This window comes from Salvelinus alpinus, chromosome 6 (assembly GCF_045679555.1).
Source record: "Salvelinus alpinus chromosome 6, SLU_Salpinus.1, whole genome shotgun sequence".
Lineage (NCBI taxonomy): Eukaryota > Metazoa > Chordata > Actinopteri > Salmoniformes > Salmonidae > Salvelinus > Salvelinus alpinus.
Window position 1 is genome coordinate 41,089,275 of NC_092091.1, and position 27,068 is coordinate 41,116,342.

The window sequence follows — 27,068 nt, forward strand, 5'->3', positions numbered from 1 at the left end:
TCGTTTACTCTCGTTTATAGACCAACACAATAGACTCGTTTATAGACCAAGTCCATTGACAGTAGTAGTCAAATGCCACCTTTGTTTCAAAATTGACCTTGAAAACAGTAACAGTCAAGTAAAAATTACAATGTATCTAGACTATAGGTATGTCGAAATGTAATTGGTCAAGGATACAGTGTTACTATAAGGCGTGGTTTGCTTCAAGTTGTGTTTAGCGCCATTGGCCAATTTTGTATTTTGTGGGGGGTGGGCGGGCACTGGAGAAAGTAGTAGTTGCAAACATTTTTCACTTCAATGAAACGGTCTATTTGCTAAAAATCTACATTACCGCGAAATTGAAAATATGTATAGGATTTGCTGTTAGGTTTCTAAAGTCTAAGCCACATTGAATGGGCGAATCCGAATACACAATTATAAGGTAAGTTTGCTCAGGCTACTAATGCGAACGTGCCAGACGACTCCACGCATGAAAACAGTTTCTTATTAACTTTGGGGCTCATATGGAAATGTGCATGGAATTGAAGTCTAAATGCATGAATATGTAAGCTACACTAACTATGTTTTATTGTACTGTGCTTGAGAATCATCAAATCAAATCAAGTTTATTTTATATAGCCCTTCGTACATCAGCTAATATCTCGAAGTGCTGTACAGACACCCAGCCTAAAACCCCCAAACAGCAAGCAATGCAGGTGTAGAAGCACGAAGCCTCTTGCGTACTTTGTACTGATCTGATATACACTAACAGCGAAAAATGGCATACTACCAAGTGGACCAACCAACAAAATGTAAACAAGGGAGTAAAATGTTTGATAGGTCCTAAGATTATGATAAGGGTAAAACAGTTTTAATCTATAAAGTAGGTCATATACTTCGAAATCAATTGGGATATTTCATTATGTTTAATTACTGTCCGACTAGGACAGGATATTGGGCAATAGGTGTTGTGTCAGATCTGACTTTGTGTACCAGTTCCTGACTCCAGCATGGTGGGCATGTTCATGATGTTTTCATGTTAATTTGTATTTATTTTAACCTTTATTTAACTAGGCAAGTCAGTTAAGAACAAATTCTTATTTACAATAATGGCCTACACCAACCAAACCCGGGCAAATTTTGTGCCGCTCTATTGAACTCCCAATCACGTCCGGTTGTGATACAGCCTGGATTCGAACCAGGATGTCTGTAGGGATGCTTCTAGCACTGAGATGCAGTGCCTTAGACCGCTGCACCACTCGGGAGCCCATTCAAAGCCACACAGTGCAACCCAAATCCACAGTACAGTCATTTGCAAGCAAATTTCCCATCGGGTCCTGACGACTCGTTTGCTTATCTGCGGTGTTTTGCGCTTCTTTCCAACCATCTAGAAAACCAAATAACTTGCCCTGGCCCACCAGCCTGTCTTTCATCAGTCTTGAAAGTAGGTAAAAGAGGCTAAAACCAGGTTTTGAGAATGAGAAGTCTTCCCTCTTGGCCAAACATCCAATCTGAAATGCAGGCAGCCCTAATCCAAAGTCTTCCATGAATGGTTGCCTTTTACACGCTGCTGGGCCTGCAGTCTCACTCCCTTGTTGTGATTACGCTGAACCCTCTACAGCAGGGATTGGCAATTTTGATGGGGCTGGAGGCCACAACAAATCTGAAGTCATCATGAGGGGCTGTAGTGGCTCGCCGGTCTGCGTACCCTCATCCAGAGTGAGTGAGAAAAATCAATGTGGGCCTCTCTGTCCATAATTCGAACATGATTATTACAAATAGCTGGCTCGGCCAATTTACCAATAGAACATGTTTTAGCTGACATGGGCTAATTGAGTGACTGAAATAACAAGAGAAACTTCTGATGCACAACCAAATGTGTGTATTATACTATTCTAACCCAGTACATTTTGACCCTGACAATTGTTTTTTTGTTTTGCTTTTTGAGGAATTGATCCGTGGGCATACAAAAGGGGGGTGGTTGCCCATCCCTGCTCTACAGGATATTGGCCCTAATCCTTCCAGTGCGAGGCCTGGTCTTACTGTCTGTTGTTACTGAGAGAGCACATTGTAACTGGAATGCTTTTCTTTATTAATCCACCATAACATTGGATTTAGTGTGCTTTACAAACTAACCGTTTTGCCTATAGGTGAAGCTGGCTTGATATTTGAAACTCTCTGACCTTGACTTTTGGCGTACACAGTTCTGTTCAAGCCCCCAACCCTTTACACGCTGAATGTGTGTATTCTTTAATTGAATGTCTTGCTCGACCACTCTATAGTCTGGTCAAAAACAACTCCAGGTAGTTGTGGAGTTTAACTGACAGACTGTCCAGCTGATTCCGCTTTGTCCAGCTGATTCTGGTTGCTGCTACTGTACCTGTGTCACTGAGTCTGTGTTGCTATTGTGCTGCACATGGAGAATAAGGCCTTTTTTCTCACCCAGAATCTCCAGTTTCCCTCTAAGGAGAGGGTGATCGAGAGATGGGGGGGGGGGGGGGGGGTTTACGTGTGAGGTCTTTGCTGTTGTTTTTTCCCTTGTGCAACGTTTGTGTGGTGTGTTTTTTTCACTGTCTCGCCTACCCTCTGGCACTCACACAGCAGTGGCTGCCTGACTTCCTTTTGAATTGGTTTGCATCTGGTTGAGTTTTTATTTGAGCTACTACATTTTATTTCTCCCACAGTGTATGGGTTGGTCGTGATTCCTCCACCATGCTCTCCAGCTCTCTTTTTCTCCGCCTGGTTTTAATTTGGATCATAATGACTTCTGTACTTGTTATGCACCCAAATGGACAGCAGTGTTTCTCTGCTTAGTGCTCAGGACGAGGAGCAAGCCCTTCTATCCCGCCACATATATAAAGTATGTGTGCTCTCCTCTCATTTTGGGCATGTAACTATTACCACCCTTTTTGGAATGTAATTTGATGTGTTGGTTAGTTCAATCTGTGTTCCCTGTGTTGACGGTGACCGGAGGTAGGCGATTCTCTCCTTCAGTCTCAGTTAACCTACTTCCCAGTGGGAGGCCAGTGATATGGAGTTGAAGTAGCCGTAACAGGCCTGGGTTGTAAAGCAGTGTTTCGTTCCTGTCAATATTTAATAGCAGAATGAAACATTACTGAGAACCCTCAAGTGAATGCTTTGCTTTCTAATGTCTTTTATAGTTTTTCCTCATTCCTCCACAGTGCAGACTGTGCATGTTCTGCTCTCCATTTTGGAGCGTGTCTCTGAACTGAAGCACATTTCAAAACATGTCCAACTGTCATTCTGCAGACCGGTTTGCCTGGAAATGGAGCAAACCGGTCTGATATATCCGTGTAGTGTAGATTACATAGCAACGTCTCTCTTGCTTGTAAAAAATAACCCGCCCCATTTTACTGAGAGTAAAGATCCTGTTCAACAGACAAATAATCTGTCATTGCCATGTGCATGACTGAAACCTTAATTTAATATAACTTAGACCGGTGGTGTGACCTAACCAGTGCTTTGATGCCACCTGTCCTTGTGAAAGCTAATAGGTGAACATAGTGGTTCACCGTAGCATACAACCAAGCCGAGGGCACCTTGGGCCAGGATAGTCATTACGGTCGTTCCATGTCATTTCACCAAGCCAGATTGTTCTGAAATAATTTCTGTATTTAGAAACGGTTAAGATTCGCATTCCTGTAACATTATTTTGTCAATATAGTTTCATCTCTTAAAAATTCAGCTAATTGATTGCACCCAAATTGGACATTTTAATTTATAGGATTCATATAATTTTTAATAACTATAGTACCTAACATCTGTTTTTGGACCATCATTTGTTTTTAGACAGTGAGTCAGACATAGAGCTGATACTATATACTTGTTGTTGAGGTGGGATTGGCGTTGGGAATGGAGGGTCCCTGGGTGGCTTTTAACCATTTCTTTCGATTCCTCATGTCTAACTTGGTTAGAAAAATGTTTGGTACAAATCAGATGTTAGGGACTATATTTACTGAATATTATATAAATCCTTTAAATTAAAATGGACGATTGTTGGGTGGAATCAATTTATATTTCAACAAAATGTTGCAGGAATTCTAATCTTATCTGTTTCTAACAGAAACAATTTCAGAACAATCTGAGATGGTGGGTGTCATTCCAATTTTTTGTTGTTGTGCTTTTTGAGGTGGAACAACCCATTTTAATGACTTAATGCACTAAATACAGACAAGTGGATTTCTACAGATTGGCCTTATTTACCCGACTGGAGGATAAGTAGAGGGCCACCACAGTGCCTTGTAGGAAATGGAGCTCTTACCCTGTTCCTGCTGCTGTAGTATCTACGGCTGCACAACTATCTCCATCATGGACATTTGACTTCATTATATCTGTCAGTCGACCCTTTCTCCAAAGTTCATATCAGGGGTGACTGAAACTCGTGTAGAGGTTCGCTGAATCTCATCCTCACTATCTTTATTAATCTGTTTCAAGTCAGTAATACACTACATGACCAAAAGTATGTGGACACCTGCTCTTCGACCATCTCATTCCAAAATCATGGGCATTAATATGGAATTCCCCTTTGCTGCTATAACTGCCTCCACTCATCTGGGAAGGCTTTTTCACTAGATGTTGAAACATTGCTTCGGGGACTTGCTTCCATTCAGCCACAAGGGCATTAGTGAGGCCTGACAGTGATGTTGGGCGATTAGGCCTGGCTCGCAGTCTGCATTTCAATTCATCCCAAAGGTGTTCGACTGGTAGGCCAGTCAAGTTCTTCCACACCGATCTCGCAAACACCATTTCTGTATGGACCTCGCTTTGTGCAAGGGGGCCATTGTCATGCTGGAACAGGAAAGGCCCTTCCCCAAACTGTTGCCACAAAGTTGGAAGAACAGGATCGTCTAGAATGTCATTGTATGCTGTAGCGCTACGATTGCCCTTCACTGGAACTGAGGCCTAGCCCGAACCATGAAAAACGGCCGCATACCATTATTCCTCCTCCACCAAGTATTACAGTTGTCATTACATTCAGGCAGGTAACATTCTCCTGGCATCAGCCAATCCTAAATTAGTCCATCGGACTGCCAGATGGTGAAGCGTGATTCATCACTCCACCACTCCAGCCGACGCATGGCATTGCGCATGGTGATCTGAGGCTTGTGTGCAGCTTCTCGGCCATGAAAACCCATTAAATGAAGCTCCAGACGAACAGTTATTGTGCTGACGTTGCTACCACAGGCAGTTTGGAACTGCAACCGAGGGCAGGCGATTTTATACGCGCTACACGCTTCAGTACTGCGGTCCTGTTCTGTCCCGTTGCCCTAGTCTAGATTTTTGTCTGATTTCCAGAAGAACAATGAGTTCATCTAGATCTAAGTGAAGGCTTAAATTGAACCTGACATTTGAGAACTTGGGAATGTTGAAAACCGGGCTGCAGCATTCTGGACAAGTTGCAGGGGTTTGATGGCATAAGCAGGAAGCCCAGCCAACAGCGAGTTTCAGTAGTCAAGACAGGAGTTGACAAGTGCCAGGATTAGGACCTGCGCCGGTTCCTGTGTAAGGTAGGGTCGTACTCTACGGATGTCGTAGGTCATGAACCTGCTTTGATGTCTGGTGAGAACAACAGGGTGTTGTCCAGGGTCACGCCAAGGTTCTTTGCACTCTGGGAGGGCGACACTGGAGTTGTCAACTGTGATGGATAGTTATTTGAGCGGGCAGGCCTTCCCCTGGAGGAAGAGCACCTCCATCTTGTTGAGGTGGTGGGCTGACATCCAAGCTGAGATATCTGCCAGGCACACAGAGATGTGTCTCGCCACCTGGGTGTCAGAAGGGGAGGAAGGAGAAAAGTAGTTGAGTGTCATCTGCATAGCAATGATAGGCGAGACCATGGAGGATATGACCGAGTCCTCGGAGACACCAGTAGTGAGAGTATGTGGCGCAGACACAGATCCTCTCCACATCACCTGGTAGGAGCGGTCTTCCAGGTAGGATGCAATCCAAGTGTGGAGAGCCTGAGGCGCCCAGCCCTGAGTGGCTGGAGAGGAGGAGCTGATGGTTCACGGTGTCGAAGGCAGGAGATAGTTCTAGGAGGATGAGAGAGAGAGAGAGATTGTCAGTGCTGAGAGCCTCTGTGAAACAGAGAAAAGCAGTCTGTTGAGTGACCCATCTTGAAGCCTGACTGGTTAGGGTCAAGATCATACCGAAAGAGATAAGAGTTGATCAGAGACTGCACACTCATGTGTTTTGTAAAGAAAGAAGGGATATAGGTCTATAGTTTTTGACGTAAGATGTGTAGCGTGTTGGTTTCTTGAGGAGGAGAGCGACTCGGGCCATTTCGAATTCAGACGGGACACAGCCAGTGGTCAGGCATGAGTTTCTGTACAGCACTTCGTGACATCGGCTGATGTAAAAAGGGCTTTATAAATAAATTTGATTGATGAGGGAAATGAGGAATGGGAGAAAGGTCTCCAGAGATGGCTTGGAGGAGGGGATGGGGTCGAGAGGGCAGGTTGTCGGGTGGCCAGACCTCACTAGTGGCAGGATTTCATCTGTAGTTCTGCGTGAGTGGGACAGTGCACTCAATAGGCTGAGTGAATGAGGAGCGGATGTCGTCAACCTTCTTTTCAAAGTGGTTGACAAAGTTGTCTGCTCAGAGGGAGGAGGGGGTGGAGGATTGAGGGAGGAGAAGGTGGAAAAAGTTTCCTAGGGTTGGAGGCAGAAGATTGAAATTTAGAGTAATGGAAAGCTTTAGCAGTGGATACAGAGGAAGAGAAGATCGAGAGGATAATAGGTCCTCCGGAAGTTTAATTTTCCTCAATTTTTGCTCAGCTGCCCACAGGCCTGTTCTGTAAGATCGCGATGAGTCACTCAGCCACAGAGCAGGAGGGAAGGGACGAGCGTGCTGGGAGGAAAGGGGACTGTGCGAGTCATAGAATGCGGAAAGGGAGGAGAGTAGCGTCAGAGGCTGGATCAGGAGACGGGCGGGAGAACGATTTAGCAGAAGGGAGAGATTATAGGATAGAAGAAGAGTGTAGTAGGAGAGAGAGAGCGACGATTATGACGGCACATGACCATCTGGGTAGGGACTGAGTGGCTGGAGGAAAGGGAGACCAAAAAGGAAAACAAAGTAGTGATCAGAGACCTGGGGGGGTGTGTGGAGTGAGATTAGTACGCGGACAGCCTCTAGTAAAGATGAGGTCAAGCGTGTCTTGTGATTTGGAGGGGATTTGGGAAAGGGTGAGGTCAAAAGAGGCAAGGAGGGGAAAGAGAGGGATGGAAAGAAATTAATTGAAGGCAGACGTCTGGAAGTTGAAGTCGCCCAGTATGAAAAGCGATGAGCCATTGTCAGGAAATTAGCTTATCAAGGTGTCAAGCACATTGAGGAACTCTCCAATGGCCCCTGGACTGTTTCGATGATGATCAAATAGCACCACTAATGCCAGATAGAAGGGCGGTTATAGACCGGAGCAACCCACTGAATGATTTTGATGAAATCAATTTCAGGGACCGTTTCTGTATGTACAAAGAAAATGCAGCTAACATTTGTTTGCTTGAGTCATAACTTTCATCTGACTCTCTTCAGGGAAGGCCCATCCCTCCTTCACTTCAAGTATTGAACACTGAGATTTTTGGCATCTGGAACCTTCCATTGTGAAACAGGAGATTTGTCTGGTGTACGTAAACCGACTGTATGCCCAAGCCAACTGCAAGGTAGAGTTCTAGGAACTTCCATGGCGTCATTGGCTGTATAGATGGATGTCAAATTCCCATCAAGTGTCCCTCAGATGCTGAGTACAGGAAACTTAACTGGTTCTAAATAAATGTACAAAGTGTGCACTCTCAATTTGCAGTTCTTCAACATTGTTGCACGTTGGAAAGGTGAAAGTCATGTCTCAAGGATTTTTCCCAAACTCCTCTTTGTATGCTCAGCTTGAAGGATGACAACATAGTGGAATCATACTTGGTGACAGTGGGTATGTACAGACCACTATCTTCATGCAATAGGAGCTGAGTAACAATGGTACAACCAAGCTCATATCCGCACCAAAGTTGTAGTGGAGCGTATGTTTGGTATATGGAAGAGTGGTTTCCAGTGTCTCAAACATTGAGTTTTCAACCAAAAAGATGCTGCATTGCATTAATTGCAGTGAGTTTGGCGGATGCCACCTGCCCGAATGCAGTGCCAACTGTAAAGTTTGATGGACGAGGAATAATGGTCTGGGGCTGTTTTTCATGGATTGGGCTAGGCCCCTTAGTTCCAGTGAAGGGAAAGCTTAACGCTACAGCATACAATGCCATTCTAGACGATTCTGTGCTTCCAACTTTGTTACAACAGTTTTGGGAAGACCCTTACCTGTTTCAGCATGACATTGCCCCCATGCACAAAGCGAGGTCCATACAGAAATGGTTTGTCGAGATCAGTGTTGAAGAACATGACTGGCCTGCACAGAGCCCTGACCTCAAACCCATCGAACACCTTTGGGATGAATTGGAACGCCGACTGCGAGCCAGGCCTAATCGCCCAACATCAGTCCCACTAATGCTCTTGTGGCTGAATGGAAGCTCAACAATGGTCCATCATCTAGTGAAAAGCCTTCCCAGAAGGGGGGACAAAGCGGGGAGCAAATGGGAGACTGACTCCATATTAATGCCCATGATTTTGGAATGAGATGTTTGACGAGCAGGTGTCCACATACTTTCATTTAGTGTAGCTCAAGTGATTGAAGAAAACAATAGTCATGGATTCACATATGGAAATATCGGGACCCCTAACTGGTGCTGGTTCGAGAAGAACATTTATGTACTGCTGCTGCTTCATGTTTCTCTCCTTTCCCTTCATACATACTTCATACTTCACTCAACATGAAGGATTTGCATCTTCATATCATGCTCTTTTTAAATACATTAATTTGCGCTCATGAAATTCCATGGCCAGTTTCATGCATGCTCAGCCTCTTTGGCCCAGGTTAGTGAAACAATCTCCCCTACTGGCTGATGCAGATGTAGTGGGTTGACCTTCATTTTGTTAAGACAAGTGATGATTACATTGCTGCATTAGAGAACATGGTTTATTTAAGAGTTGAGTTCATTACATAATATTCCCTGCAGTCCGGGGATAGCACATGTTGAATGAATGTTTCCTACCAAATGAGGATTGGAACGGTCCCCCATCTGAACTGTCCAACTGGTCCTCATCAGGGATACCTTCCATGGGTTGCTGGCTATCAATGATCCCGGTCAACAAGTCCCCCAGCTCATCTTTCTCTGGTCTTGAAACGCTCCCTACGAGCAACAGCATTTATCTAATTTAAGTTGATTTTTGTTTTTCCACAGGACCTTTAGACAAAAAATATATATAAATGATATTAGTAATTATGTATGATATTGTTTGTGTTACATTATGTAACTTTCTCCAATTCGACACAATGCTTCTTTCTGTATTAGTGTCCCATCCCTGTTTTTTTTTAAGCGTCCTCAGGTTAGCACCAAGTGCACATCGTTATTCTAATCAGGCTTCACAAAGATTAACTGGTTAGTCCTTATTTACCTTAACTAATATTTTTTTAAGCATTCTAGTACAGTTAGTTAACACACACACGGATGCAGCGGTCTAAGTCACTGCATCTCAGTGCAAGAGGCGTCACTACAGTGCCTGGTTCGAATCCAGGCTGTATCACATCTGTGTCCCAACAGCTGTGCTTCCTTCTCAACCAGGATTTCATCATCATGCATGTCAAGCAGTGAAGTTTCAGCTCTGTCTGTCTGTGGCGCCTCTTCCTCGGTGCACACTGTCACTGTGTCTGTTTCCATCTTGTCCAGCTGTGTATGTAACAATTCACGTAAACCCTGTTTCTTGTCTGCATCGAAGCAGCGGTCCTTGTACATAGCATCGAGCATGGTGGCGACACCGTAAAGAGAATGCCACTTGTTCACAGCCTGTGTCGGCAGTTCTATTGAGCAGGTGCTTCAATGCCATGACAGAGGGTGTCACGTCTGCTGCAGGCGCAGTTGATGAGTTTATTTCTCGAGTCAGTTGTTCGAATGGAGCTAGCTGGTGTGTTTATGTTTAAAACATGTTCTCACATGTCATTGAAATGGCAGCAGGGGCGATAAAGCTAGCACATTCATGAGCATGACATACGAATTCAGTACGGAATCCTCGACGACCCACTGCGCTGTCAGACTCAGCAATGCTCATGGGGCTGATATCGCTGGTCCAAATGTCAGTTGTGAAGCTAATGGCAGTAACGCTATTACTGTGTAACTCCGGTAGGGCAACATTTGAAAAATAGTGCACTTGGTAGTGTGCACCGGTGATCGACCAGTGGGCGAAGAGCCAACATCACCCACGACAGAGAACAGTTGATTATCAAGGGCTATGATTTCCATTATCTTGGTGTTAATGGATATCGCCTTTTGAGTTGTCTCACTGAAATTGTTTTAGTCTTTCAAAAGACTCCTCGACTTGTTGACTGCTCGATCCACACAGCATACATTGTGGGCTAGGTTAGGAATGCTGTGTAGCGCTACATTTTACGTGGTGTCATTACGTCACGTACCTACGTTATGTAGGTATGCACGTCAGCTTTGACATCAGTTTTGCACATCAGTGTTAAACTAGACATCGGGCCGATTTTAGTATTTTTAGCTAATATCGGCCTATTCCGATATCGCGCATCCTTAACACACTGTCGTTGTTAGAATCTTAATATGACAAAAATTTAATGGTTATAACCAGTTTGGACATATCATTTTTTTGAATGGTTTTCCCATTGCTCCTCCTCCTGACATTAGGGCCTGCTCCACTCCTTTTTCTGAGAGTTGAAGGTGCCGTGCCCAGTTGATAATTACCCCCATAATTGCCTCAACTGAACCAAAACTAATTTCACAGATATAACAATAGATAAAATAAATTAAGTATAGTATGATGGGGGAGAATGGGTGTTGATGAGCGAGGGGAAGTGAACGATGCGTAATTATGTAATCACCAATTTTTTTATGAAGAACAGGGCAGGTCATTCTATTCCATTCATCTATTCTAATTATAATCTCAAAATGGTGTACCCTATATCAGTCCACCAAATACCAGCGGTTTTATTAAGGTGTCAGCATGCTTCAGTTCGCCTAGTAGGTGACCTGAATGATTGTGCTTGCATACTCCCTTAAAATACCTTTTTGAGGGCCTCCTGAGTGGCGCAGCGGTCTAAGGCATCACTACGGACCCGGGTTTGATCCCGGGCTGTGTCGCAGCCGGCCGAAACCGGGAGACTCATGAGGCAGCGCATAATTGGCCCAGCATCCTCCAGGCTAGGGGAGGGTTTGGCTGGCCGGGATGTCCTTGTCCCATCGCGCTCTAGCGACTCTGGCGGGCCGGGTGCATGCATGCGGACGCAGTCGCCAGTTGTACGGTGTTTCCTCTGACACATTGGTGCGGCTGGCTTCTGGGTTAAGTGCGCAGTTTGTCAAGAAGCAGTGCGGCTTGGCAGGGTCGTGTTTCGGAGGACGCCTGGCTCTCGACCTTTCCCGAGTCCGTACGGGACTCACGAAATGGGGAGAACAAGGGTGATATATAAATAAATGTTTAAAAAAAAGACCTTTGCTTGAAAAACGAAAAAAGCGGCAGTAGTACCATTTTGTCAATTGAGACGCCATAGCCAGTATACACTCCCTCAAAATAGTCAGATTTAAGAAATCTGTCATTCATTTTGATGTTTTTTTCCGAGGAGATCCTAGTCGGGGAATTTTACATCCAAGATGTTTGGTGCAGAATTTCTCAGCGAGAAATATTTTGCAACATCTGATGCGGTTTTGCGTCATATGATACAAAATGCATCAAACGGGGATGATTTCCCTATTTTGAAAGTAAAATATCTTAACTCGATTGCTGACAAGCAAAACATTTGGGAGCTATGACAACAATGGAGTAATGAAACAAATACCAAAAGATAGTTTTGGGGTGGAATTGTCCTCTAGACCTTAATGGAGTATGTTACACAGTGAAAGTATGCGTAATTTACAATGGCAAGACCAAGACAAATGGATGCACATGCTGCGTTAGTGTTGCTACAAGATCTATGGATGATGACATTTCTGATTCATGCTGAACGGCTTTCCATATCTAGGAAAGAATGCAGGTGAGGCAGCAGGTGAGTGAGTGTTGGGTAATGTTTCGCATCAAATGGCATGGCTGTACTTGGTGAAAGGAGGAACTTGCTGCTGGCCTGTTCCTGTGTTCTACAACATGCTTGACTTGGCTGCTATCAACACACAGGTGTTCATGAGTCTGACACACAGGGCTACGTGAGACATATGAGCGCCAAAGCAGCAGCAAAGATTCCATGTGAAGAAACTGCCAGGTGGGCAGATGCACCTGGAACAGAACCCATCACCATGGTCAATTTGGGTGCAATCAATTAGCTTAATTTCTCAAAGATCAAATTATATTAACAAAATAAATTTGCAGGAATGCTAATTTTCTGTTTTAGGGACCACAGCGTTTGGTCCCTAAAACAGTGCGCTGAACGATCAGCACACACACACACACACACACACACACTAGATCCACATTGGTTGAGTTGTCTGCGAGCCATAAGTAGTGAGTATGCCCAGCCTCAGCCAGAGTTCACAGGTATTTTGTAACAAAAGGCATTAGCCAATCCCGGAGCCACTTAGCTATCCCCTGTAATTACCTCTGAACTTGCTGGCTAATGAGATGTGACACCTACCAGCAGGTGGCCAAGAGGGAGGAGACGATATGCTGCCGTCGGCTAAGCCCTGCTTACTGTAATCACCACCACAAACCCTGAACCCATTCATGTATGTGAAACCTACTTTTACCTCGACTGCAGCCCTGACTAGACTGGCAACAGAATATTTGACGCTCTGTACGTCCAGCTGGGAGGGGTCAGGAGTCCAGGACAGAAGGCAGTTATAGCCTGAAGTTGTGCTGTTACGGCAGGTCAGAAAGACGGTTTTAGAGACTGTGTCGGCGTTGGAGTCTCCCTGGGGATATATTTTTTTTTTGCGGGGTCTGGGCTAGCTAACGGTTCACCGCCGTTGGTATGTGTATGCACGCCAAAGGACAGCAACTGAGTTGTCTCTCCCTGAAGGAGCCTGTCTCGATCATAGCCAGTGACAGAGTGATCAAGAAGCTTGAGATGTCTGTCCTATCAAGGGTCCGGGAGTGGGTTAGGATGAAGAGAGGCAGCAGGTACTGTATGTTAGCTATAGGTGCAGCACTGAAGTCTCTGGATGACTGCTCTTGACTGGCCCATATGTCAGGCCCAAAGACAGATTAGCTTTGCATGGGTGTCGGGCATTATATTCTAATCAAACTCTAATCACAGTAATGATTTGTCTTGGACATTGCTTGTTGTTGTTCATCGATGTACTATATTCCTATCAGCTAATGTTCATTGAAGTTTGAATCGGATGCTTGAAAATGCTTGATTGGTAGCGAGGAGAGCAGGAGAACTGTATTGCAGGTGTTGGATTGAGTTGACAATTGTTTTTGCCACTTCAGGCCGTGTGCATACAAGCATGTGTTATATGCTGTGCCGTATGGAGGTGGGGAGTCATGCTTGGACAAAGCCATGTTGTAGGTTAATTGTGATGTAATAAGAATCCTATAGTTTACACTCCCTCAGCGGTATACTCTCCTGGTAGGTACTGTAACCTCGTCCTCAGGCTAACCCAGGAAGAGTCTGGTGACCGGCACTACTCGTCTGCAGAGACCATTTAAAAATGCCTGTTGTTTTGCTGCCTCGGTCTATGGTGGCATCAGAGAACGCCTGAAGCTGTACTTTTTAAGAAAGCAACACAACTTCCTTGAGGAGTAACCAACCACAGCTGTTTTTAGCTGGTGGTGGCAGGGTGTGGACTGTGAAGTTCTACAGTATAGATGCGGATCCTAACCACATACACGGATGGGTGTGCTGTGGAGCCGAACTGTCTTCGTGGAATGATGTTTGGTTCTGTATACCAACATGACAAATGAATTTCAGCAGTCCATGTCATTGGTCTGGTGTATCCTGAGTGTCAGTCTGTGCTATCGTGCAAACTATTGTCATGCCATGTTTGGCTTGAAAATGACAGCAATTATCATGTGCACAAACAGATCTGGGACCAGGCTAGGTCTGGTATGCTCTGATTGGGACCGCAGTCTGACCGTAACTGATATGTTTGCTATTTACGATCTTATGTGTGTGTTTGTTCTGGTGGTGGTGGTTGTTGTCGGCTTTTAACACTAAAACCGCCATAGGCCAACAGCCACTGATGTTTGATTTTGTAGCTATGTCCTGCTCCTTCCCTGACTTCTCCTAAGTGTTTTGTATTTTACCCTACTCATTTGTCCGAATTTTTAAATCAATAACAGAAAAGTATTTAGGGTCTTTTTTACCTTTTTTCCCCCACACCTAGTCCTAACATAATCCGCCAAGACAATGTGCTGCAGGACGTTGGTACCCAGCCACACGCTAATGCGTCGCTCTCTCCTCACTGAATGAATCACAAATGGACGAAGGGGTGATAATTGTGCACCTTACTTGACGGTTGAATTTAAATTAGGCCTAACTGAATGAGGTTGATTTTCATTTCGAACAACAATAGTGTAACGTTGAGTTTGTGTTAAGCCTTTATCAGCACCAAATAATTTGACCACGCCTTTGGGGTTGATAACATTCTCTTTTCTTTTTTTTTTTTTTTTACATTTTACTTTGTAAAAATAAGCTGTTATTAGACTTATTTACTATAAATCTATTACTAATCGAATGTATGTTAGGGGAAATGATAACATGCTAATGTGTTGCAGTAGGCCTTTAGAATAATGCAAAACATATCATTGACTCTATCCAGGGAAACAATTGATGCCAGCCCACTGACTGAATGACAAATGGATGGAATAGGTTATAATTGTGCAAGTTGCTAAACATCACATTTAAAGTAGGCTGAATGAGGAGGTTGAAGATGTTGATTTAATTTAGAACAATAGTGTAATGAGGAGTTTATGCCTGTTTATCAGCTTTGGCGCTCATGTTAATTTGACAGCGCGCCTTGAGGGTTGATACCATTTCTCTTTTATGTTTTAGCTGTTACAGGACTTTTATTTACTGTAACTCTATTACTAATCTAATTTATTGTAAGGGAAACAGGAACATGCTTTGTGTTGCATTAGGCCTTTAGAATGACGCAAACCATATCCTTGACTCTATCCAGCTTGATGAGCGGAAAACAAACGATGCCAGTCGGCCTGCAACTGATTTTGTACATGATGAGTTAGCCTGTAGACAAGATTCAATTGACAATCTAATGAGCATATTCTGCAGTTTCGATTACACTTTGTCAAATACAGTGTATTTGTTATTTTGTGTTACTTTTTATTCTTTTGTAGTTTATTTGGTAAATATTTTCTTAACTCTTCTTGAACTGCACTGTTGGTTAAGGGCTTGTAAGTAAGCATTTCACGTTAAGGTCTACACTTGTTGTATTCGGCGCATGTGACAAATTTAAGTTTGGTTAGAAAGTATTCAAACCCCTTGACTTTTTTATGTTACAGCCTTATTCTAAAATGTATTCAACAGTTTTTTCCCCCTCATCAATCTACACACAATACCCCATAATGACAAAGCGAAAACTGTTTTTTTGCTAATTAATATTTTTTTTTATAATGATACCTTATGTAAATAAGTATTCAGATCCTTTGCTGTGAGACTTGAGATTGAGCTCCGGTGCATCCAGGTTCCATTGATCATCCTTCATGTTTCTACAAATTGATTGGAGTCCACCTGTGGTAAATTCAATTGATTGGACATGATTTGGAGATGCACACACCTGTCTAAATAAGCTCCCACAGTTGTCAGAGTAAAAACCAAGCCGTGAGGTCGAAGGAATTGTCCGTAGAGCTCCGAGACAGGATTGTGTCAAGGCACAGATCTGGGGAAGGGTACTTAACAATTTCTGCAGCATTGAAGGACTCCAAGAACACAATGGCCGCAATCATTCTTAAATCTAAGAAGTTTGGAACCACCGAGACTTCCTAGAGCTGGCCAAACTGAAAAATCAGGTGCGAAGGGCCTTGGCCAAGAACCTGATGATCACTCTGATAGAGCTCCTGAGTTCCTCTGTGGAGATGGTTGTCCTTCTGGAAAGTTATCCCATCTCTGCAGCACTCCACCAATCAGGCCTTTATGGTAGAGTGGCCAGACGGAATCCACTCCTCAGTAAAAGGCACGACAGCCCTCTTGGAGTTTGCCAAAATGCACCTAAAGACTCTGACCATGGTCTGATGATACCAAGATTGAACTCTGGCCCGAATGCCAAGTGTCACTTCTGGAGGAAACCTGGCACAATCCCGACTGAATTATGGTGGTGGCGGCATCATGCTGTGGAGATGTTTTTCAGCGGCAGGGACTGGGAGACTTGTCAGAATCAAGGCAAAGATGAACGGAGCAAAGTACAGAGATCCTTGATGAAAATCTGCTCCAGAGTGCTCAGGACCTCAGACTGGGGTGAATGTTCACCTTCCAACAGGACAACCACCTTAAGGACACAGCCAAGACAACGCAGGAGTGGCTTTGGGACTCAAATTTCCTTGAGTGGCCCAGCCAGAGCCCGGACTTGAACCCGATCGAACATCTCTGGAGACACATTGAAAATAGCTGTGCAGCTACTCTCCCCATCCAACCTGACAGAGCTTGAGAGGATCTGCATAGAGGAATGGGAGAAACTCCTCCAAATACAGTTGTGCCAAGCTTGTAGCATCATACCCAAGGAGACTCGAGGCTGTAATCGCTGCCAAAGGTGCTTCAGCCAAGTACTGATTAAAGGGTCTGAATACTTATGTAAATGTAATGTTATTGTTTTTTGCTTTGTCATTATGGGGAATTTTGTGTAGATTGAGGGGGAGATCTATTTTAGAATAAGGCTGTGGAGAAAGTCAAGCGGTCTGAATACTTTCCGAATGCATTGTATGCTAAAGGGGACGCCCAGGCAATGTTTTCTAGCGGGTACTTATATGCTGAAAGGCCATGCGGTTCTAGTGTTAATATTGTTTTACCCTGTCTGCCGCACAATGTCCAGGTGCAATAAAAATTCCTTTCATAAAGATGTGTTGGGTACGGTTAAATTTCACGTGCCTATAGGCAGAACTTAACTGAGGTTAAGGGTCTCTAGCTGTTACATCTGCTATAGTGGTCTTAATAGATAATTCTATGTGTAATATATGGTCTACTTTGAACCAGATGGATTATAGACTAGACTTATGTTATGGTCTGGGCCTGGCACTGGGAGAATGAACGCATAAGGATGTTCATATAATGAGAGTTTTTAGGGGAGAACGTGACTGACTCTGTTGCATACATTTTCTGTTTTCCCCCTTTGTTCTGCACCCTGTTTTATTAAACCTTTAAAATACAGAAGTGGTTTGCCTTATCCTTTTGAATATATCATTTCCACACCTGAACAATCTAAAATTCAGAACCGATGAAAGTACACCTCAACTTTCCTCCTAATTGAGTTTCTGTTCCTAGACTGTCTGATCACACAAGTACGCACACACACAAAAATTGGGCTATAAAGTTTTTTTCTCCTTCTAGGATGGAGATGTCATGTCTGGACCTGGCCCTGAAGGGAGAGCGGCAGTGTAAGGTGGGGGATTACCACGCTGGGGTCTCCTTCTTCGAGTCGGCCATCCAGGTGGGCACAGACGACCTCCAGATCCTCAGCGCCATCTACAGCCAGCTGGGCAACGCCTACTTTCACCTGCAGGAGTACAGCAAGGCTCTGGAATACCACTGCCATGACCTCACCCTCACCAGGTACACACACTTTGCACGACCTCACACTGACCAGGTACACAGCACCGCCATGACATCAGAACACCGCTACAACCTCACTCTGACCTAACCTAATGTAGCAGGCGTAAAATAAACACGTGAAACTAAATACCATACATTCTGGTCTTGACGAGAAGGGGGGAAAAAACTGTTGGGAGGTTCTCTTCTACACTGTTCAACCAATCCAGTAAATGTGGAGGAGGAGTTAAGATGGAGTTGTTGGACTCTACAGAGGCTACTTGGGAGCACACTACCACCATGACCTCTGACCAGGAGCACACTACCGCCATGACCTCTGACCAGGAGCACACTACCGCCATGACCTCTGACCAGGAGCACACTACCGCCATGACCTCTCTGACCAGGTGCACACTACCGCCATGACCTCTCTGACCAGGTGCACACTACCGCCATGACCTCTCTGACCAGGTGCACACTACCGCCATGACCTCTCTGACCAGGTGCACACTACCGCCATGACCTCTCTGACCAGGAGCACACTACCAAATCCACAACCCTGGCATTGCAAGTGCCATTCTCTACGAACTGAGCCACACGGGACCATGTGAACTGTGAAGGTCTAGAGAAATGAGAGCTGGGGGACTGGCAAAGTGACCAAGTGACCAAGTGATCAGTTTGTTGGTTTTGGCAGAAAGTAAGCAAAGCACCCAGGTCACAGTATCCCATGGGGATGAAACATTTATCACCTCAAATGGGAGCCTTAGGGAGACAAATGCTGATTTGTGGAACAAATTCTAATTTCTCTTTTCTGGGTCAAGAATGTCTGTCATGGTACAGTATAACATTGACGTTTCTCATTCTGTGTTTGGATGTGATTTCTCTCCAGAACCATTGGGGATGAACTTGGAGAAGCAAAAGCCAGTGGCAACCTTGGAAACACCCTGAAGGTTCTGGGACGGTTTGATGAAGCAGTGGTCTGTTGCCAAAGACACTATGACATTACCAGAGGGATGTACGATAAGGTGAGACATTCAAACGTACTAATTTAATCACAAGTGTTAGGTTCTAAACAGAGTAAAAACTCAAACGGATGACTAAGAAAAGCTCAAACTAAGTTTATTCACCCACTAGGTCAAACAGCTGCTAAGACAAATACCTGTTTACACAAGCACATATATTTATACACTCCTACTAGGTGGGGTGTCAACTCCTTCCACATCTAGACAGCCAATACATCTCTGTTGCTAGTCAGGAACTTAATTGGTTCCTCTCGCTGGTGTAGTCATGGCCCCGCCTCCTGGTAGAACCTTCATGTGCATGTAAGTATATGTGTGTAACAGGACTGTTCCTTGTCACTTCACCTGACGCCGAAATCCTCACTCCTCCCTAATCCATGGCTGTCCTACCTTATCAGTTACTGAAACCAAACTGTTGCCTTTTGCCTCCCGCCTTAGGAGCCATGAGATTTAACAATACATTTTTTTGTTTTTTATCTCTCTTACCCTGTTTTTCTCCCCAATATTGATCTCGTCTCATCGCTGCGACTCCCCACCGGGCTCAGGAGGCTAAGGTCGAGTCATGCGTCCTCTAAAACATGACCCGCCAAACCGCGCTATTTATCAACCGTCCACTTAACCCGGAAGCCAGCTGCACCAATGTGTCGGAGGAAACACCGTTCAACTGAACGATCAGCCTGCAGGCGCCCGGCCTGCCACAAGGAGTCGCTAGAACGTGATAAGCCAAGTAAAGCCTCCCCAGCCAAACTCTCCGGTTACCCGGATGACTCTGGGCCAATTGTGCGCCGCCCTATGGGACTCCTGATCACGGCCGGTTGTGATACAGCCTGGAATCGAACCCGGGTCTGTGGTGACGGCTCCCGGGTCTGTGGTGACGGCTAGAATAAGTGATTAATAATTACAATTGAAGTCGAAGTTTACATACACCTTAGCCAAATACAGGTAAACTCAGTTTTTCACAATTCCTGACTTTTAATTCCTGACTTAGGTCAGTTAGGATCACCACTTTATTTTAAGAATGTGAAATGTCAGAATAATAGTAGAGAGAATGATTCACTTCAGGTTTTATTTCTTTCATCACATTCCCAGTGGGTCAGAAGTTTACATACACTCAATTAGTATTTGGTAGCATTGCCTTTTAATTGTTTAACTTGGGTCAAACGTTTTGGGTAGCCTTCCACAAGCTTCCCACAAGCTTCCTCCTGACAAAGCTGGTGTAACTGAGTCAGGTTCTGCCCACAAATTTTCTATAGGATTGAGGTCAGGGCTTTATGATGGCCACTCCAATACTTTGAAAGTCCTTAAGCCATTTTGCCACAACTTTGAAAGTATGCTTGGGGTCATTGTCCATTTGGAAGACCCATTTGCGACCAAGCGTTAACTTCCTGACTGATGTCTTGAGATATTGCTTCAATATATCCACATAATGTTCATGTTGCCATCTATTTTGTGAAGTGCACCAATCCCTCCTGCAGCAAAGCACCCCCACAACATGATGCTTCCACCCCTGTGCTTCACGGTTGGGATGGTGTTCTTCGGCTTGCAAGCCTCCCCCTTTTTCCTCCAAGCATAACGATGGTCATTATGGTCAAACAGTTCTGTTTTTGTTTCATCGGACCAGAGGACATTTCTCCAAAAAGTACGATCTTTGTTCTTATATGCAGCTGCAATCCGCAGTCTGGCTTTTTTATGGCGGTTTTGGAGCAGTGGCTTCTTGCTGAGTGGCCTTTCAGGTTATGTCGATACAGAACGCGTCTCCTTCCTGAGCGGTATGACGGCTAGGTGGTCCCATGGTGTTTATACTTGCGTACTATTGTTTGTACAGATGAACGTGGTACCAAGGATGAACCAGACTTTTTTCTGAGGTCTTGGCTGATTTCTTTTGATTTTCCTATGATGTCAAGCAAAGAGGTGCGGAGTTTGAAGGTAGGCCTTGAAATACATCCACAGGTACACCTCCAATTGACTCAAATTATGTCAATTAGCCTATCAGAAGCTTCTAAAGCCATGACATCATTTTCTGGAATTTTCCAATTTGTAAACTTTTGACCCACTGGATTTGTGATGCAGTGAAATGTAAACAATTGTTGGAAAAATTACTTGTGTCATGCACAAAGTAGATGTCCTAACCGACTTGCCAAAACTATAGTTAACAAGAAATTTGTGGAGTGGTTAAAAAACAAGTTTTAATGACTCCAACCTTAGTGTATGTAAACGTCTGACTTCAACTGTATGTGTTGATGTCTAGACTAGCTTGACGCCCAACCCTCTTTGTGTGCTGGGCAAGTATTTACAATGTTGGTTGTGTTGGTCTGTTCCTCTCTGTGTGTCTAGGTTGGGCAGGCCAGAGCGCTGTATAATTTTGGCAACGTTTACTACTCCAAGGGGAAGAGTATCTGCTGGACTGGAGCGGAGCCAGGAGAAATCTCAGAGGAGGCCAAGTTTGCACTAGTCAAAGCCACAGAGTATTACGAGTGAGTTAATCAGTGGGTTTCTATAATGGAGTCTGCATATGATGTAAAAGAGAGCGTAATGGTGAATAAGTATGACTTTTGAATGTCTGTGACCTTTTTTAATACTTTATATGATGGCGTCAGCTGATAAATTACATAGTAAATGACAGTGTACGAATAAATAACTTTTGGTGAATGTTAACTTTTTTTAATACTTTTTTTGTCTGTTTATTGTATAGATTAAACCTGTCCATTGTGAAGGACTTGGAGGATCGGGCAGCACAGGGACGAACCTATGGTAACCTAGGTAACGCATACTATCTGCTCGGAAACTTCCAGAAAACTGTGGGGGCCCATGAACAGGTACATACCCTAAATTAGTGGCATCACAAGTCTTAGTACATGACTATCAGGGTTAATATTTATATATATATATGATGCATGTGTGAATATTGTTGTATGATGATATATGTTCTCGTTACTTTATTTAGTAGAAAAGAGAACATATCACTCTGACCACTCAAATTCTTCCATGATTTGTTTTGAAGCGTCTCCTCATCGCTAAGGAGTTTGGGGACAGGGCGGCTGAGAGGAGGGCCTACTGTAACCTAGGGAACGCCTACATCTTCCTGGGCCAGTTTGGAGTGGCAGCTGAACATTACAAGTGAGTGGACTTACTTCCTTACACCAATTGACCATCAAAGGCCCAGGGATGTCTCAGACACTACTGCCAAGCAAGTACATGTATGTTTGGATGTGTGAAAGAATAAAAACAAAAAAGGGGGGAAAGTGTGGGGAGGAATTATAAGTGAAAATGTTTCTGGAAATCTCTTACCAAAGCCCCACAGTTGGGGGCAAGCAAGATTAGTTTCTGGTGACCTCTTCCTTATCATCCCTTGACCTCTGCCCCCCAGGAGGACTCTGCAGCTGGCCAGGCTGCTGAAGGACAAGGCTGTGGAGGCTCAGGCCTGTTACAGCCTGGGGAACACCTACACACTGCTGCACGACTACGAGAGAGCCATCGACTACCACATCAAACACCTCATCATCGCACGGGAGCTCAAGGACAGGTACACACATTTACAATACTTGGTTGCTCATGGTTGTCGATCGTGTATGATCATGACCGTCTTTAATTATCTTCTGATGGCTCTAGAGACCAATGTTCTTCTTTGCCTAAGACATACATTGTTCAAAAGGCTTATGCAAAGTGTTCATAGTAGGGAAGTGTACTTTCTGAGTTGGCAATTACTCAATCTCCCTTCTGTCTGTCCTTCTGTGTTTGTTCAGAGTCGGGGAGGGAAGAGCGTGTTGGAGTTTAGGAAATGCTCACACGGCCCTGGGGAATCATCAGGATGCCATTCACTTTGCTGAGAAACATCTGGAGATATCCATAGAGGTGTACTGCCTGGTCAATGTTTACTCCACCTCCCTATCTAATGCATGTTATCATTACCTGTCATCTAGTCAGATCTTGCTACATGGAATTAACCGATAAGTCACAACTCTAGGAATTCCGTATGAATAAAACGAATGAGGCAATCTCTTCCGGTACCAAGGGGAGCGGTGAGGACAACAACACCTCGACTCTCTATATGGCCAGATTATTCCCCAGCTGTGTTCGAGTTGTGTTCTTATGCAGTTCTCAGTTTTTTGTTTTCTTTTCTAATACACTTCTCATCCTGTATTTGGTCCAGACTGGAGACAAAAATAGCGAGGCAACAGCCAGGATGAACTTGTCAGACCTGAAGTTATTGCTGGTTCTGGGTCAGAACCCAAGCTCAAGCCTCAACACCAACAGCAGCTCCAACTTTAACAGCAACAGCTCTGTTCTGACTGAGAACCTCAGGAAGCAGAATACCTTACCAGGTACAAGTCCTTACCGTCCTACCAGTAACAATGCTACAGTATTATTATTATTATTATCATTATTATGATGTACTATATATATTGATTTTAGTGTAAATAAATATGGTCCTGTGTGGGTCAGTTTGGTAAAGCATGACGCTTGCAACATCGATCGTGGGTTTGATTCCCGCTGGGGCCACCCATGTGAAAATGTATGCACACAGGTGTACTGTAAGTTGCTTTGAATAAAAGCATCTGCTAAATGGCGTTATTATTATAAATAACCATTATTCCATTTGAACTCATTATTCTGAACCTTACACAAATCTGCAGTTCGAAGTCAGTCCAGGTGCAAGCCTGGCAAAGTGACACATGCAAATGGATACATATGGCACACACACCGACTTCTGATGTGTTCGTTTCAGGCGTTAAGTCAGAAGGAAGGAGGAACAGTATGGAGAACTTGGAGGTGGTAGGACTGAGTCCTGAAAAAACTTTGGAGGTAGGTACAAAAAGATGTACAGTACACATGCATATTAAGACATTGACATATGCTTATGAGCAGGAATACCCCCTATCCGTCATGTTACTATTGTATTGATTTACACTACCGTTCAGAAGTTTGGGGTCACTTAGAAATGTCCTTTTTGCAAAGAAAAAGCCATATCTCAGACTGGCCAATAAAAAAAGATTAAGATGGGCAAAAGAACAGACACTGGACAGAGGAACTCTGCCTAGAAGACCTGCATCCCGAAATCACCTCTTCACTGTTGATGTTGAGACTGGTGTTTTGTGGGTACTATTTAACGAAGCTGCCAGTTGAGGACTTGTGAGGCGTCTGTTTCTCAAACTAGACACTCTAATGTACTTGTCCTCTTGCTCAGTTGTGCACCGGGGCCTCCCACTCCACTTTCTATTCTGGTTAGCGCCAGTTTGCGCTGTTCTGTGAAGGGAGTAGTACACAGCGTTGTACCAGATCTTCATTTTCATGGCAATTTCTCGCATGGAATAGCCTTCATTTCTCAGAACAAGAATAGACTGACGAGTTTCAGAAGACAGGTCTATGTTTCTGGCCATTTTGAGCCTGTAATCGAACCCACAAATGCGGGTGCTCCAGATACTCAACTAGTCTAAAGAAGGCCAGTTTTATTGAGTCTTTAATGAGCACAACAGTTTTCAGCTGTGCTAACATAATTGCAAAATGATTTTCTAATGATCAATTAGCCTTTTAAAATTATAAACTTGGATTAGCTAACACAACGTGCCATTGGAACACAGGAGTGATGGTAGCTGATAATGGGCCTCTGTATGCCTATGTAGATATTCCATAAAGATTCAGCCGTTTCCAGCTACAATAGTCCTTTACAACGTTAGCAATGTCTACACTGTATTTCTGATCAATTTGATGTTATTTTAATGGATAAAAAATTGCTTTTCTTTCAAAAACAAGGAAACGTCTTAGTGACCCCAAACCTTGAACGGTAGTGTATGTAAATTTCATTTTTATTGATTTGTTACATAGCGATGGTGACGTCTAAACTAAACTGCCTACACACACCACCTATCAATCCCCTATCCTCCATGTTTCTTTTCATGTACCGGTACTCTTGTCTTCATTTACTGCCCTTACAACAGAACTGGGACGAAGGCGTGTTCAGGCCTCCTAATCCTAAATCCAGCATGGCCAAGGCCTCCTCCAAGCTGTTCTTTATCAACCGGCTCAGAGGGAAGAAACACAAGAAGCACAGCTCTCCTACCAGAGACGGAGTTCTCCAGGACGCCAGCAACAAACCCACAGCCCCAGAGACGGACACACAGAAGTCAGAAGCCAAGGTAGCTTCAACCATAGAGGTAGGCATACATAGTAGCGTAATCATATAAAGATAAATCATATAATTGGTCTATTGCTATTATTTTAAATGCATTCCTACGGGTTCAACAGCATACTTGGGTTTAACTACAGTAGATAACATGGAGGCTGGGCATGTTGTGCAGTCTATTGTAGCATTCTTGTCTTATAATGGCAACCATAAAAAGGCTATCATTACTGTCTGAGACTTTTCTGGTTGTTTTAGTGGGTGTTTTGTGCCTCCTTTCTCCTGTAGATTGGAGGTTCTGACACTCTGGGTGATGAAGGCTTCTTCGACCTCCTAAGTCGTTTCCAGGGCAGCAGAATGGAAGACCAAAGATGCTCCTTATTGGACGACCAGAGCAGTCTCACCGACCCCTTCTCTCTCTGTACCACCCCGCCCGTAGCCATGAGGAAATGTAAGTTAGTCTCGCCCCCCCCCCCCCCCTCTGCATGCCATGTCTACCAATGTGCCTGGTTGGCACTTTGTGACCTACGCATCGTCCAATGCCTTTCCTGTACGTGCCTTCCTTATCCTATTCACTGGTGGTAGGAGCTCATGTACTTAATTTTCCTCCTTGAATTTTGAGTTCATAATTAAAAAAAATATTGCTTTGGCAAAGCAGATGTAGCTTTCAGGTTGAACTACTCCTTCCTTTATCACCCCTTCCTGTCCTCTGCTACCTCAAGTAACTACTTCCGTGTGCGAGGCCAACCTGGAGCCTGAGCATTTCCTGGACCCGCTGGCCACCTCCCAGGGCCGTCGGCTGGACGAGCAGAGAGGCAGCGTGGGCAGCAGCTTCCCCGGTCTACGTCTGTGCACCTCCAATCATTCCCTCAGCCCCCCCACCATGATCAGTCCCCTGATGACCAGTGCTGACCAGCCTCAGGCTGATGACGTTTTCTTCGACATGCTAGTCAAGTGCCAGGTAATCAAGACATAGCCAACAGTAGGCTGGTTCACTGAAAATGACTTAACTATTCAGAAGTTAGTAAAAGCCTCATTTGCTTACACCTTAGTACCTATTGTAAAGATGATGAATTGTAACTCATGGACCAAATTTATTGAAAAATACTATATTTCAGAAATTTTGACTGACACTGTTGATTTGAGATCAAAATCTGGTCTGTTCCAATGTGCCTGTGTAGGGTTCTAGACTGAATGACCAGCGGTGTACAGCACCCCCTCTCCCCACTAGAGGTTCTACTGTCCCAGACGAGGACTTCTTAAGCCTCATCCTGCGATCCCAGGCCAACAGGATGGACGAGCAGCGGGTCCCACTACCTCCCAGCTCTGACGCTGTCCCTAGCCAGCCCTGCCCAGACTAATGCCCTATATGTCTGCCTACCTATCCTCTAACTTCAGCTCAGCCCTGAACTCCTCACAGCCTGTTCCAGACTGACTATCCCACTTTTACCTGCCCAGGCATGAGCTCCTCAAGACTGATGCAATCATCACATGGTTTCCTCTACCACAGCTGAAAATGTATCTACCCTGTGAACCCAAATAACCTCTGCCAGACATTCACGACAGTATTCCCTTTACACTCTGGATTCACACAGTCAATTACATGGGTCTCCAACTCCACACAACTTTCAATTGATTAGTGGACAGTCTTCTCTGCAGGGAAACATGATCTGAGTCCCCACACTACTGTAGAATCACCAGATTTGAGTTGGAAGAAGCGACATGAACTTGACTCCTGCTGAAATGTTTTTTTATTTTTTATTTCTATACATAGTGTTTGAGTTGACACTTTCTATTACTGTACAGAAATGTTATTCTGGCTGAGATTTTCCAAATCATTTTTTTGTTTGATATGGTGACGGATCCTTTCAGCTGTTCTCAGTATGTGAAGAACCAGACATTACAATGAACTTTGACACCATTTTACCAGACATGTCATAAACACCTTTAAATGAAATGTAAATTTTGTGACACGCAAGCTTATGTTGATAGAAGAGTATAGACACATTTTTTTGCACATCATATATTGTACAGGTCAGCAATGTTTTTTACTTCCAGTTTATGCTGACCATGGGGAAATAAATCCTAATTTCAACAGACACTTTTTGTGTGCTTTTACCACATTCTCTCCCCAATTTCGTGATATCCAATTGGTAGTTAGTCTTGTACCATCTCTGCAACTCCTCTACGGACTCG

The 27,068-nt window shown here is 44.2% G+C and overlaps 1 protein-coding gene across 2 annotated transcripts; it reads left to right on the plus strand.

The window, feature by feature from the left end:
- Window positions 1-233: 233 nt before the first annotated feature.
- On the plus strand, window positions 234-26,971 carry LOC139578700 (G-protein-signaling modulator 2-like). 2 transcript variants are annotated; one of them, XM_071406649.1, is made up of 14 exons: window positions 234-421; window positions 17,538-17,759; window positions 18,625-18,760; window positions 21,089-21,228; window positions 21,447-21,570; window positions 21,756-21,871; window positions 22,122-22,277; window positions 22,498-22,606; window positions 22,905-23,076; window positions 23,481-23,557; window positions 24,691-24,906; window positions 25,161-25,323; window positions 25,595-25,833; window positions 26,054-26,971. In XM_071406649.1, the coding sequence occupies exons 1-14, from the start codon at window positions 393-395 to the stop codon at window positions 26,231-26,233; spliced, it is 2,079 nt and encodes a 692-aa protein (XP_071262750.1). In that variant the 5' UTR covers window positions 234-392; the 3' UTR covers window positions 26,234-26,971. The 2 variants fall into 2 exon arrangements, with proteins under 2 accessions (XP_071262750.1, XP_071262751.1); XM_071406650.1 differs by having other exon boundaries at window positions 24,691-24,888.
- Window positions 26,972-27,068: the final 97 nt, after the last annotated feature.